This window comes from Globicephala melas, chromosome 2 (assembly GCF_963455315.2).
Source record: "Globicephala melas chromosome 2, mGloMel1.2, whole genome shotgun sequence".
Classification (NCBI taxonomy): Eukaryota; Metazoa; Chordata; class Mammalia; order Artiodactyla; family Delphinidae; genus Globicephala; species Globicephala melas.
The window spans coordinates 116581455-116593947 of NC_083315.2; the positions used below are offsets into that span (position 1 = coordinate 116581455).

At 43.0% G+C, this 12493-nt stretch overlaps 1 protein-coding gene across 1 annotated transcript in view; it reads left to right on the forward strand.

Moving 5' to 3' along the window:
• Nucleotides 1-3368: 3368 nt before the first annotated feature.
• Nucleotides 3369-12493, forward strand: part of TTC6 (tetratricopeptide repeat domain 6) — a 195040-nt gene continuing 185915 nt past the window's right edge. Inside the window, exon 1 of the mRNA XM_060293608.1 lies at nucleotides 3369-4313. Within this exon, the coding sequence (XP_060149591.1) occupies nucleotides 3369-4313 (945 nt within the window). The remainder of the gene's footprint in view (nucleotides 4314-12493) is intronic.

The window sequence follows — 12493 nt, forward strand, 5'->3', positions numbered from 1 at the left end:
TTTCTGGTCTGTACTCTGTTCCAGTTACTACCTTTCAGTCTTTTGTAGGAAGAAATGCGGATGGTGTCAGTATGAGCATATTACCACCTGTGCAAACAATAAACAGCCAAAACACTATGAGGGGGATTTTACAGCATTTTTTAAATAAGGAAACTTCCTTAAGGGCTTTAGAAGTGATTTCATTTTTTTTTAATGTATTTATTTTTGGCTGCATTGGGTCTTCGTCGCTGCGTGCAGGCTTTCTCTCACTTCGGTGAGCAGGGGCTACTCTTCATTGTGGTGCGCGGGCTTCTCATTGTGGTGGCTTCTCTCGTTGCGGAGCATGGGCTCTAGGCACGCAGGCTTCAGTAGTTGCGGCATGCGGCTCAGTAGTTGTGGCTCGCGGGCTCTCGAGCGCAGGCTCAGTAGTTGTGGCTCACGGGCTTAGTTGCTCTGTGGCATGTGGGATCTTCCCGGACCAGGGCTTGAACCCGTGTCCCCTGCATTGGCAGGCGGATTTTTAACCACTGCACCACCAGGGAAGCCCTAGAAGTCACTTCTAATGTTCATATTCTACAGTTTGGAAAAGAGGCAACAGATGATTTTTTTCACTTTTTTTTTTTTTTTTGCGGTACGCGGGCCTCTCACTGCTGTGGCCTCTCCCGTTGCGGAGCACAGGCTCCGGACGCGCAGGCTCAGCAGCCATGGCTCACGGGCCCAGCCGCTCCGCGGCATGTGGGATCTTCCCGGACTGGGTCACGAACCCGTGTCCCCTGCATCGGCAGGCGGACTCTCAACCACTGCGCCACCAGGGAAGCCCTATTTTCACTTTTTAATAAGAAATCTTGTTATGGATAGTATTAAATTGTCCAAGGTCTAGTCAGTGGTGGAGCTGGGTGGAGAAAGAAAGCTTATTGATTCCCAGATGAGAGCTCTGTCATATAGCAGGGTCTTGAACTGGAGAACCAAAAATGGCTATTTTAGTGATTAAAAGCAATATGACTTTATTTAGAGGCTAAAGAGGATGTTTTCTTCATATTGCTCTCACTACATGATAAACGAAGAAATCTAATTGTAAAAATAACTCTCTTATGAGGTGATATAAAAGAAATTCAACCAAGAAATGTGGACAGGTGATAAGCAAAGAAATGCAAAGGAACATAAGAAAATATTTCTTTCCATATTTGTTTTAACCCATTGTATTTTGGCATAAAATGCAGTGATCCCCCTCACCACCCACCCCTACCCCCATCATAGTCAAACAATTGCCTCAGCACAATCTATTGATTAATTCTTCTTTTTAATGCTGTTATTTAATGCTGTTATTATAATATAACCCATATTATTCTTAATTCTTTTGCTCATTCAGTTTAAATGTGGATTCTATCGGCAGTGTTTCAGTTTTAATTCTTATATCCATATGAGTTTTAATTATCTTGCTGGACAAGTGCTCCCTCATTTCTCTTTTTCAAAATTTTGGCTAATCTACCCTGTTTATTATTTCAAATGAATCCAGAATTACTTTTCAAATTTCAAAATATCATTTTTCAGTTTTGATTATGATGGCATTAAACCAGTACAGTATTTTGGGAAGACCTGATAAAATTTAAATATTTGGTTTTCTTACCAAGGAACATTAACTGCCTATTTAGTAGAGTCTTTCTTCTATGTCCTTCAGTAAAATTAAAAAATTTATTCATGAAGTTTCAGCACATTTCTTGTTATGTTTATTCCTAGATATTTACTCCTTTAAATAAATTATACATGGAATTTTACCATTATGCTTTTGGTGTAAAGGAAGTTATTGGGGTTTTTTTTTGGTATTAATTTAAAAAATTTAAATGCCTTGCAGACCTCTATTATAATTCTAAACAGTTCTTTTAGTGCTTATGTTTTCTAGGTAATCACATTTGCAAATAATGATGATATTCCAGAGGTATTTCTGCTTTATTATTTTATTTTATTTTCAAAGAACCTTGGCCTTGGGTTTTCTAAGAAATAAGTAAATTAGTTTTTCTAATTTATTACTTTCTGCTTTTATTTTCATTGTTTTACCCTTATTTCTTGACACTCTTCTCTCCTTGGGCTCTGTGGAACTCTCTTCTCATTTTCCCAACTCTGTGATTGCTCTAGCTCCTCCTACCTCCCACCTGTGAATGTCAGAAGACTCTGTCATTAGCCATTCTCTATTTGTATTTCTTGTTATCTTGGCTTTTGGTATTGATCTTGCTTTCAAGATCTCAAAATTCACTTGTAATCATAGATAGCTGGCTCTGCTGAATAGCATAAGTTTTTCTTTTACATTGTGATAATACACATAAACATAAAATTTACCATCTTAACAGTTTTTAAGCGTAAAGTTCAGTGACTAGCAACAGCTTTCTTATGTACTTGGTTATGACCAAGACTTCATCAAAGCGATTCAAAGTTGCTATTTGATTTATTCCTAGTCATTGGCCAGATCCTATCAGTTTTACCTTATATAGTATTTTCACTCGGCTCTGTTACCAAACCCAGGCCTTAGGCCTTGCAGACTCATACTTGCCCTCTCTCTATTCTTTCTCCCACTTAACATTAGTATCCCCCAAGCCCCAGAACCTATCAAGCCACTATTCTGTTAAAAGTTTTTGAATGGTTTCCAGTAGCCCACAGAAAAAGTACAAACACTCGGCATTCAAGGCCTCCTGATCTCACTGCAGCCTACCTTGTGGCTGATCACCTCTCGCCCTTCATACACTCTGCTTTATTTCTTGTCAAACATTGAGGCAAGTGGGCTGGGTAAGAAATGGAGACACCTGGGACCAGCTGGAGAAGTAAAGGGAAATTGCTACCCTGCCACAAGAGTAGGGATTTGGGTCTTGAATTGCCAGAGCCTTCATTTTTTTTTTTTCCAGAGAAACTGCAAATCTGCATTTTATATGAAAATCTCTCAATTTAAAATCGTTGGCTATGAATTAATATTTTTGAAAAACGCTGAGCAATTGAAAAACATGTTTGCAGGTAGGATCGAGGCCACATTTGACCTCTGTTCTCTCTTCTTGGCAGGGTTACTTTAGATTTTCTAGGCCTATGTGGAGTGTGGTCTCTCTTGCCTGGAATTGGGGCACTACATTATAGTCTAAAGAAACGTTAAAGTAAACCCAGTAGGGGTTTCGGAAACTCTCACTGTGAAAATGTTACTGATTTAAAGCTTTTTCATTATTCCTGTGAAAAGGCCAATAGTTGGACTTAAAATGATATAAACGAATACTACCCATCGTGCTTCAGCAAGCACAGTGAGCGCTCTACCATGAGAAGCTTTTCTGAGCTGGAATTTTGTTTATCAGTAGTTTTCATGTATATATGTATAATATTAATTTACTGTTATTTCACAGGACAAATTAGTCCAGATGTCCACGATTTCTAAGCACTTTGGACTGAAATACAAAGAAGAATCGTACATCTTTAAAGAGATTGAGAAGGTTCACAAGGAGACTAAAAAGGAATTTCTCCGATTCAAGGAGAAGTTGGCCTCCAAGCCGGCTGTGGGTGAAGTCCCTGTTTTCGGCCTCCGGGTCCCCGGTCCGGCCCGGCATGGGGGGAAGTGGAGCGTTTCCCGCGCCGGACCCCAAAAGCCACCAGACTCCCCTCGGGCCAAAGGCCGTGCGCCCCTCGATGCGGCCCTCCCGCAGCCGGCGCCCCGAGGCGCAGCGCGGCCCCGGGGCCCGAGCGAGGCGGCCGCTTCCGGGAAGACCCAGCCCTTCTGCCCCCAGGACTTCTACTTGCGGAGCTCCGTGTTCCTCCGGCACTGGCCCCAGAAGAAGCCGCCGGTCATCGCCTCCAGGGCGGGCACGTCCAGACCCGTGGTCCTGATGCCGCCACCTGCGCCCAGGGGGAAGGTCCGGGCGCACCAGGGCGCCAGGAGCCCACGGCCCGCGGGCTCCAAGCCGGTCCTCGACCCGGCCGGGGGCCGCGACGCGAGCCAGGAGCCGGCTCGGCTCGCGGAGGCCCGCAAGGCCAGAGAGACGAAGGGCGGCTCCCTGTCCGGAGACGAGGGAGACTCGGAGGCGGCCGGCCGGCGGAGTGAAGTGAGAATTCACACCCGCTTCCTGCGCGAGGGCTCGCGCGGCGAGTCGCGGGAAGCCCCCGTGTCGGTTTCCAAAACCGACCGCGAGAGCGATCCGCCGAGTGACGCGCGGGAGGCCGCCCCGCAGGACCCGCAGCCCGTGCGAGCGATCCCGGCATCCATCGAGATCATCGCCCCGCTTCAGTCCGAGGCCCAGCAGGCCTCCAACCCGAGCATCAAAGAGCTCATCCAGAGCGTCCTCGGCCAGAACTACGACATTAAAATGGAAGTAGGTGACCCAAAAGGAGAGTAGTATTTCTCCTGGGTAAATGTAACTTAAGGATACAAACATAAAATAAGTGCATGTGGTGTGTTATAAGCTAGACAAAACGCTGGGGTGTTATTCAGGTTCTTTGAATTTTCCATCGAGGGAGTATATCCTCTTTAAAAAGTGAAAATAATTGAGAGTATATTTCAAAAACTGGTACAAAGAACATTAGTTTTTAGACCTGAGTAATGCATCACTGGTAACCTTTCCTTTCAAAGTCTTTGTGATTATTTAGTATTGATTTAGCAGATGTTTTATATGAAAGAGTCTTTTTCTGTACAGTTTATTAACAGTGAATCTATATCTTAAGAAGATCAGTATATTACTAATAAGTTGAATTTATGAGTTCTGTACTATTTTCAGTGAAAACCGTTCTCCTAAAATATCTTTAAAAAATTTACTTTCTAGGTCTTCCCAATTATAGAGACTATAAGTTATTATTTGTCCCAATGACAACCCCATCAGGTGGGTACCCATGAGAGCCCCATTTTACATAAGAGGCTTCCTGGCTTTCGTGAGGTTAAGAGGATTGGCTCACAGTCCTGCAACTAAGGCAGAGCAGAGCTGGGATTCCATCCCAGCCGGTCACACCCCAGAGAGTAGACTGGAACCATGCCAGGGCTGGCTATTTGTTGATTGTGATGTGTCGTCCCCAGCAGGGAGCAAAGCTAGATAGGGTCATAGTTTAAGATATTTTGTTCATTATATAGACTTTGCCTTGACAGGGACCTTCAAAGTAAAAATAATAGCAGGGGAATCTGAGTCCCACACAGAAAGAGAGAGAGGGAGAGAGGGAGGGAAGAAGGGAAGGAGGAAAGGACAGAGAGAGAGAGAGAGAGAGTTTTTTTTTTTTGAGAATGGTAATGAGAATGGCACTTAGGGGGGAAGAAGATTCTATTACTGTTCTTGGCTGCAGCTCCAAACCTCTTGTTAGTACACAGAATACTGCTGCCACATTATGTCTTTAAAATAGTTTCAGCCCAGAATATACTCTTGGCTGTGATTTAAGGAATGTGATCCTAAAGCCCATTAGGGAAACAAAAACGTGTAAGGACAAGAGTCCCCAGTGTCGTCTTTGACCTAATGTTTGTCGGCAGAATGGGACAAATGTTTTCAGTTAAGACCCATACCTCGATACGGTTACTGAACAAGATCAGTGTGACTGCTCAGGCCGTTTCAAAATGGGTATTTCTAATTAGGTTTTCTGTGGGCCTAACAGAAAATGAATCAGGGATGCACACTGGAGAGCCTCAATGGAGAGAACAAAGCCTCATTGCCTGCCCCTGTGAGAAGAACTCTGTGACATAGTCAAGGCATGTGACATGAAGAGGGGCCTATATTAGAAGCTGGCTCGAGGTCCTGTACAGTTGGGGAAAGTTACACTTTTAGAGCAAGGCCCCATAGAGAAAGTACATTTTGAAGGGTTCAAATAGAATAGAATATAAGAAGGGAGTGTATCAGTGACGAATGGGCCCTGGGACAGTGAATTCTGTTCTTTCTGGTATTCCATTTCTCTTGTGTATCCTTTTCTGGTGCTTCAGTTACCTGAATTGTTTTATGTAGGAGAGTGGCCTGAAGGATTAGGGTCAGAAGCCAGGGTCACTAACTAGCCCTGCATTGTAAGACTTGGCCAGTTTCAAATGCCTCAGTCCCATCCTGCCTTCCATTGTATTGATTTTTTTGTGTAGCTAGATTTTGTTCTTGCTTTTAAAACTTTGCCTCTGCCTGCCCCCCACCCAACAATTCCAGAAGATGGAGCTTTGCATTATCTTGGTTTCAGAAGTTTTATTAGGGTGAGAAGAGAACAATGGGGAATTTGTCGAAATGGCTATGGCTGGGTAGGTAAGAGAAAGCGATGAGAATGCAAGCGTAAAAGTGGTATCTAAATTATGATTTTAAAAATTCTTAAGATTACAATAAGGACACTTGTTTTAAACATTTGGAGTTTATATAAACAATGTTCTCTCCATGATAAGCAAGGAATATGGTTCTTTACTTTAGACATCTTAATTTGGAGCCAGTCCCCGGAGGGAAAGCCAAAGGATAAGACAGTCCTGGCAGGGTGTGCTGTCTCTGTTTAGAGTTTGGGCAGAGCCCTTTCAGACCTAGCATTCAGAGTTCCACAAACAATTACATAGGCCAGAAGGTGCACAGAATATCTAAAGATGAAACTCAGCTGTCAAATGTAGGTCAAACATCTAAACCAGGGTTTCTCAACCTTGGCACTTAACTTTTTGTTTGAATAATCCTTCTTTGTGGGTGGCTGTCCTGTAATTGTAGGATGTTTAGAATTATCCCTGGCCTCTACCCAGTAGATGCCAGTAGTATGATCCTCTCGTCACCCTCCCCACCACCAAGTCATAACAATTGGAATATCTCTAGATGTTGCTGAATGAGACCCTGGGGAGAAGGGCAAAATTGCTCCCCTTTTAACCTCCCATCTAGTTAGGAACTACTGTCTTAAACAGTATGCATACACTATGGCAGGAGGGATAGAAATGTTATAAGGTCCTATGTTTGTTTTACTGAGGAGTTCAATACTATCACTCACAAAATACATTCTAATTATATGAGACTGAAGTTCAGAGACTACCTTCCAGATATTAATTGAGGATGAAGGAATCAGCCCTTCCTGGCTTCTGTCATGTGTAGTTGTTTTTGGCCATATAGCTCAAAAGAAAAATGGCTTAACATGACCCACGTAAGAGGGAATTCATGTCCCAAGGTCTTCTTTAAACAAATAATGTATAGCTCACAAGCAAATGTTTTATCATAAAACTTATGCCTGCCTTTAACTTTAGGGAAGATGAAATAGATGTACTTTTGCCTCTTCTTCCTGCTAAGTACAACTAAGTACAAACCTTAGATGTTATTTATAAAACAAACATGAGAAGACTCCAAAAGGTGGAGAGAAGCAGACTGGCTAGGGACTTTGGGATCCAAGGAATCACATAACCTGATGAGTTCTCAGGTTTTCTTTTGGTCTCATGTCTGCCAGATTTGGAGCTAAAGAAGCTGGCAACCTAAGAATGCCAATGGGTGCAGACAGAAAAAGCCCCAGCCAAAGCCTGCTCTCTGTAGCTAAGGATCAAGAAAGGGGCAGCCTAGCAAGATGAAACTTTTAGACAATAACTGTGCTACTTTAGTCAAACACCACAGAAAAACCTATGGCCCTATCCCCACCCCTGCCAGCCAGGGCTGAGGGGGGAGCCTAAACTTCCACTCTTACCAGGCTGAAACAAGGTACCCCAACTCCTTCCCTAATGATGTGGTGTTAGTGGAGAGTCAAGACTTTCAACACTGCCTGGCAGTAAAGAGGCTACCCTACCCACCCCCCGTGCCCCCTTAGTGTCACTGGACGCCTTGTAGGGAACGGTAATGAGAGACTTCTGTCCCTCCCCACCAGGATGGTATCAGTAGAGGCCTAGTGGGGGGCCAGAACTCCTACTCCCGCCCAGCAATAGCAGGGAGCCCCTTACCTCTGGTGCCAGTGGAGACCAAGCTGGGAATTTGGACCACTACCCCTACCTGGCAGTAATGAGGCAGCCTTGGCCCTCCTCCTACTGCCCCTACTAGAGCAGTTTCAGAGGAATGTTTAAATAAGATCCAGACTCTCATAATACCCCAAATGTCCAGGTTTCAATAGAAAATCACTTATACCAAGAACTGAGAACATTTAGACTTGGAATAAAAAAAGACAATGAATACCAACACTGAGATGACTGAGATGTTAGAATTATCTGACAAAGATTTTAAAGAGGCCCTCAAAAAAAAAAAAAAGCCCCAATGAGCAATAATAATGAGCACACTTGGAACAATGAGAAAAAGAGAAAGTCTTAGCAGAGAAATAGAAAGTCTCAGTAAAGAAACAGAACATATAAAGAGAACCAAAGAAAAATTTTAGAACTAAAAAATACAGTAATTGAAATAAAACTCAATGGATGGCTCAAAAACTGAACGGAGGGGAGATAGTGGAAAGAATCAATGAACACAAGGATGGAACAATACAATTTTCTCAGTCTGAACAATAGAGAGACAATAGACTGGGGGAAAAAAATAGAGCCTCAGGGACTTGTGGGACTATAACAGAAGATCTAACCTTCCTGCCATCAAAGTTCTGGAAAATGACAAAAGCCCAAACCAAAGAAACCCAAAGGAATCCACACCAAAACATGTAATAGTCAAACTTTTGAAAACTAAAGAAAAAGAAAAAGCCTTTGAAAGCAATGAGAGAGAAACAATGTGTTACGTATAGGGAAAAGCAACTTGAATGACGGGATTTCTCACTGGAAACCATGGAGGCCAGAAGGATTGGCACAGCATTTTCAAATGCTGAAAGAAAAGAACTGTCCACCCAAAATTCTGTATCTAGGCAAATTATCCTTCAAGAATGTAGGGAAAATCAAGACATTCTCAGATGAAGGAAAGCTAAGAGAATTTGTCACTTGCAGTCTTACCCTAAAAGGATGACTAAAGGAAGTTCTCTAAATAGAAAGGAATGATTAGAAGAAAAGACTTGGAACAAACACCAGGAAGAAAGAAAGAATATAATAAGCAAAAACTATGGCTAAATACAATAGGCATTCCTTCTCCTGAGCTTTTCAAATGTATTTGATGGTTGATGCTAAAATTATAAGGCTGTTTGATGTGATTTTAAATGTATGTAGAGGAAATATTTAAGACAATTATAAATAGGGGAAGGTAAATAGATATAAAAGGAATATGGTTTCTATAGTTCACTGTAATTGGAAAATAACAATTCCAGTAGACTGTAATAAGTTATGTATATATAATGTACTATCTGGAGCAATGACCAAAAAAGCTATACAAAGAGACTCACTCAAAAAACATTATAGATAAATCAAAATAGAATTTAAAAATTTTAAGTAACCCACAGGAAGGCAGGTAAAAAGTAAACATAAGCAAAAAGCAGAGAATAAAAAGAAAACAAGAAATAAGGAAGCAGTTTCAAACTCAAATATATCGATAGCAACATTAAAGGTAAATGGTCTACATATACTGATTGAAAGCAGAGATTGGCAAGTGGATTCCATATATAACACAACTATATATTGTTTACAAGAAACATACTTCCAGTATAATGATATAGGCAGGTTTAAAATAAAGCATGAAAAAACATCAGGCACACCTTCTTCAAAAGAAAATAGGAGGGGCTATATTAATTTCAGTTAAAGTAGACTTCAGAACAAAGAAAATTACTAGAGACACAATGGGCATTATAATATGATAAAAGGTTCAATCCATTAAGAAGACAAAGCAATCCTAAATTTGTATGAACCAAACAACAGAGCTGAAAAAATATGTGAAGTAAAAACTGAAAGGAGAAATAGATGAATCTACATAGTTGAAGATGTCAACACCCTTCTTTCAACAATTGATAGAAAACTAGATAGAAATTTCCCAAGAATATAGAACTCAACAATACCATCAAACATCAGGATCGAATGTACATTTTTAGAACACTGCACCTAACGGCAGCAGAAGGCACATTTTTGTCACTGTCCATGTGACATATACTAAGACCATATCTGGTTCATAAAAATGAACGTCAGTAAGTTGAAAAGCATTGACATCAGGGGAGACCTTCAAGATGGCAGAGGAGTAAGACGTGGAGATAATCTTCCTCCCCACAGACACATCAGAAATACATCTACATGTGGAACAACTCCTACAGAACACCTACTGAACGCTGGCAGAAGACCTCAGACTTCCCAAAAGGCAAGAAATTCCCCACGTACCTGGGTAGGGCAAAAGAAAAAAGAAAAAACAGAGACAAAAGAATAGGGATGGGACCTGCACCTCTGGGAGGGAGCTGTGAAGGAGGAAATTTTTCCACACACTAGGAAACCCCTTCAAGAGCGGAGATGGGTGGTGGCTGGGGGGGGGGAAGCTTTGGAGCCATGGAGGAGAGTGCAGCAACAGGGGTGCAGAGGGCAAAGCAGAGAGATTCCCGCACAGAGGATCAGTGCTGACCAGCACTCACCAGCCTGAGGGGCTTCTCTGCTCACCTGCTGGGGTGGGTGGGGGCTGGGAGCTGAGGCTCTGGCTTTGGAGGTCAGATCCCAGGGAGAGGACTGGGGTTGGCGGTGTGAACACAGCCTGAAGGGGGCTAGTGCACCACAGCTAGCTGGGAGGGAGTTTGGGAAAAAGTCTGAAACTGCCTAAGGGGCAAGAGACCATTGTTTTGGGGTGTGTGAAGAGAGGGGATTCAGAGCACCACCTAAACAAGCTCCAGAGACGGGCATGAGCTGTGGCTATCAGCACGAACACCAGAGACAGGCATGAAATGCTAGCACTGCTGCTTCAGCCACCAAGAATCCTGTGTGCAAGCACGGGTCACTATCCACACCTCCCCTTCCGGGAGCCTGTGCAGCCTGCCACTGCCAGGGTCCTGTGATCAAGGGACAACTTCCCTGGGACAACACACAGCGCACCTCAGGCTGGTGCAACATCACGCTGGCCTCTGCCACCGCAGGCTTGTGCCACATCCGTACCCCTCCCACCCCCTGGCCTGAGTGAGCCAGAGCCCCCTAATCAGCTGCTACTTTAACACCATCCTGTCTGGGTGGGGAACAGATGCCCTCAGGTGACCTACAAACAGAGGGGGCCCAAATCCAAAGCTGAACCTCAGGAGCTGTGTGAACAAAGAAGAGAAAGGAAAATTCACTGTGCAGCCTCAGGAGGAGCGGATTAAACCTCCACAATAAACTTGATGTACCTTACATCTGTGGAATACCTGAATAGACAACGAATCATCCCAAAATTGAGGCGGTGGACTTTGGGAGCAACTGTAGACTTGGGGTTTGCTTTCTGGGTCTAATTCGTTTCTGGTTTTGTGTTTATCTTAGTTTAGTACTTAGAGCTTATCATTGGTGGATTTGTTTATTGATTTGGTTACACTCTTTCTTTTTTTTATATATAGATATATATTTTCCTTTTTCTCCTTTTTGTGAGTGTGTATGCCTATGCTTCTCTGTGTGATTTTGTCTGTATAGCTTTGCTATTACCATTTGTCCTAGGGTTCTGTCTGTTTTTTTTTTTTTTTAGTATGGTTTCTAGCGCTTGTTATCATTGGTGGATTTGTTTTTTGGTTTGGTTGCTCAGACTTCCCAAAACCTGTGTGGCTGACAGGGTCTTGGTGCTCTGGCCAGGTATCAGGCCTGTGCCTCTGAGGTGGGAGAGCTGAGTTCAGGACATTGGTCAACCAGAGACCTCCCGGCTCCACGTAATATCAGATGGCGAAAGCTCTCCCAGAGATCTCCATCTCAACACTAAGACCCACCTCCACTCAAAGACCAGCAAGCTACAGTGCTGGAAACCCTAGACCAAACAACTAGCAAGGCAGGAACACAACCCCACCCATTAGCAGAGAGGCTGCCTAACATCATAATAAGCTCACAGACACCCCAAAACACACCACCGGATGTGGTCCTGCCCACCAGAAAGACAAGATCCAGCCTCATCCACCAGAACACAGGCACCAGTCCCCTCCACCAGGAAGCCTACACAACCCACTGAACCAACCTTAGCCACTGGGGGCAGACACCAAAAACACAGGGAACTACAAACCTGCAGCCTGCGAAAAGGAGACCCCAAACACAGTAAGCAAAATGAGAAGACAGAGAAACACAGAGCAGATGAAGGAGCAAGGTAAAAACCCACCAGCCCAAACAAATGAAGAGGAAGTAGGCAGTCTACCTGAAAAAGAATTCAGAGTAATGATAGTAAAGATGATCCAAAATCTTGGAAATAGAATGGAGAAAATACAAGAAATGTTTAACAAGGACCTAGAAGAGCTAAAGAGCAAACAAAAAATGATGAACAACACAATAAATGAAATGAAAGATTCTCTAGAAGGAATCAATAGCAGAAAAACTGAGGCAGAAGAACAGATAAGTGACCTGGAAGATAAAATAGTGGAAATAACTACCACAGAGCAGATTAAAGAAAATAGAATGAAAAGAATTGAGGACAGACTCAGAGACCTCTGGGACAACATTAAATGCACCAACATTCAGATCATAGAGGTCTCAGAAGAAGAGAGAAAGAAAGGGACTGAGAAAATATTTGAAGAGATTATAGTTGAAAAGTTCCCTAATATGGGAAAGGAAATAGTCAAT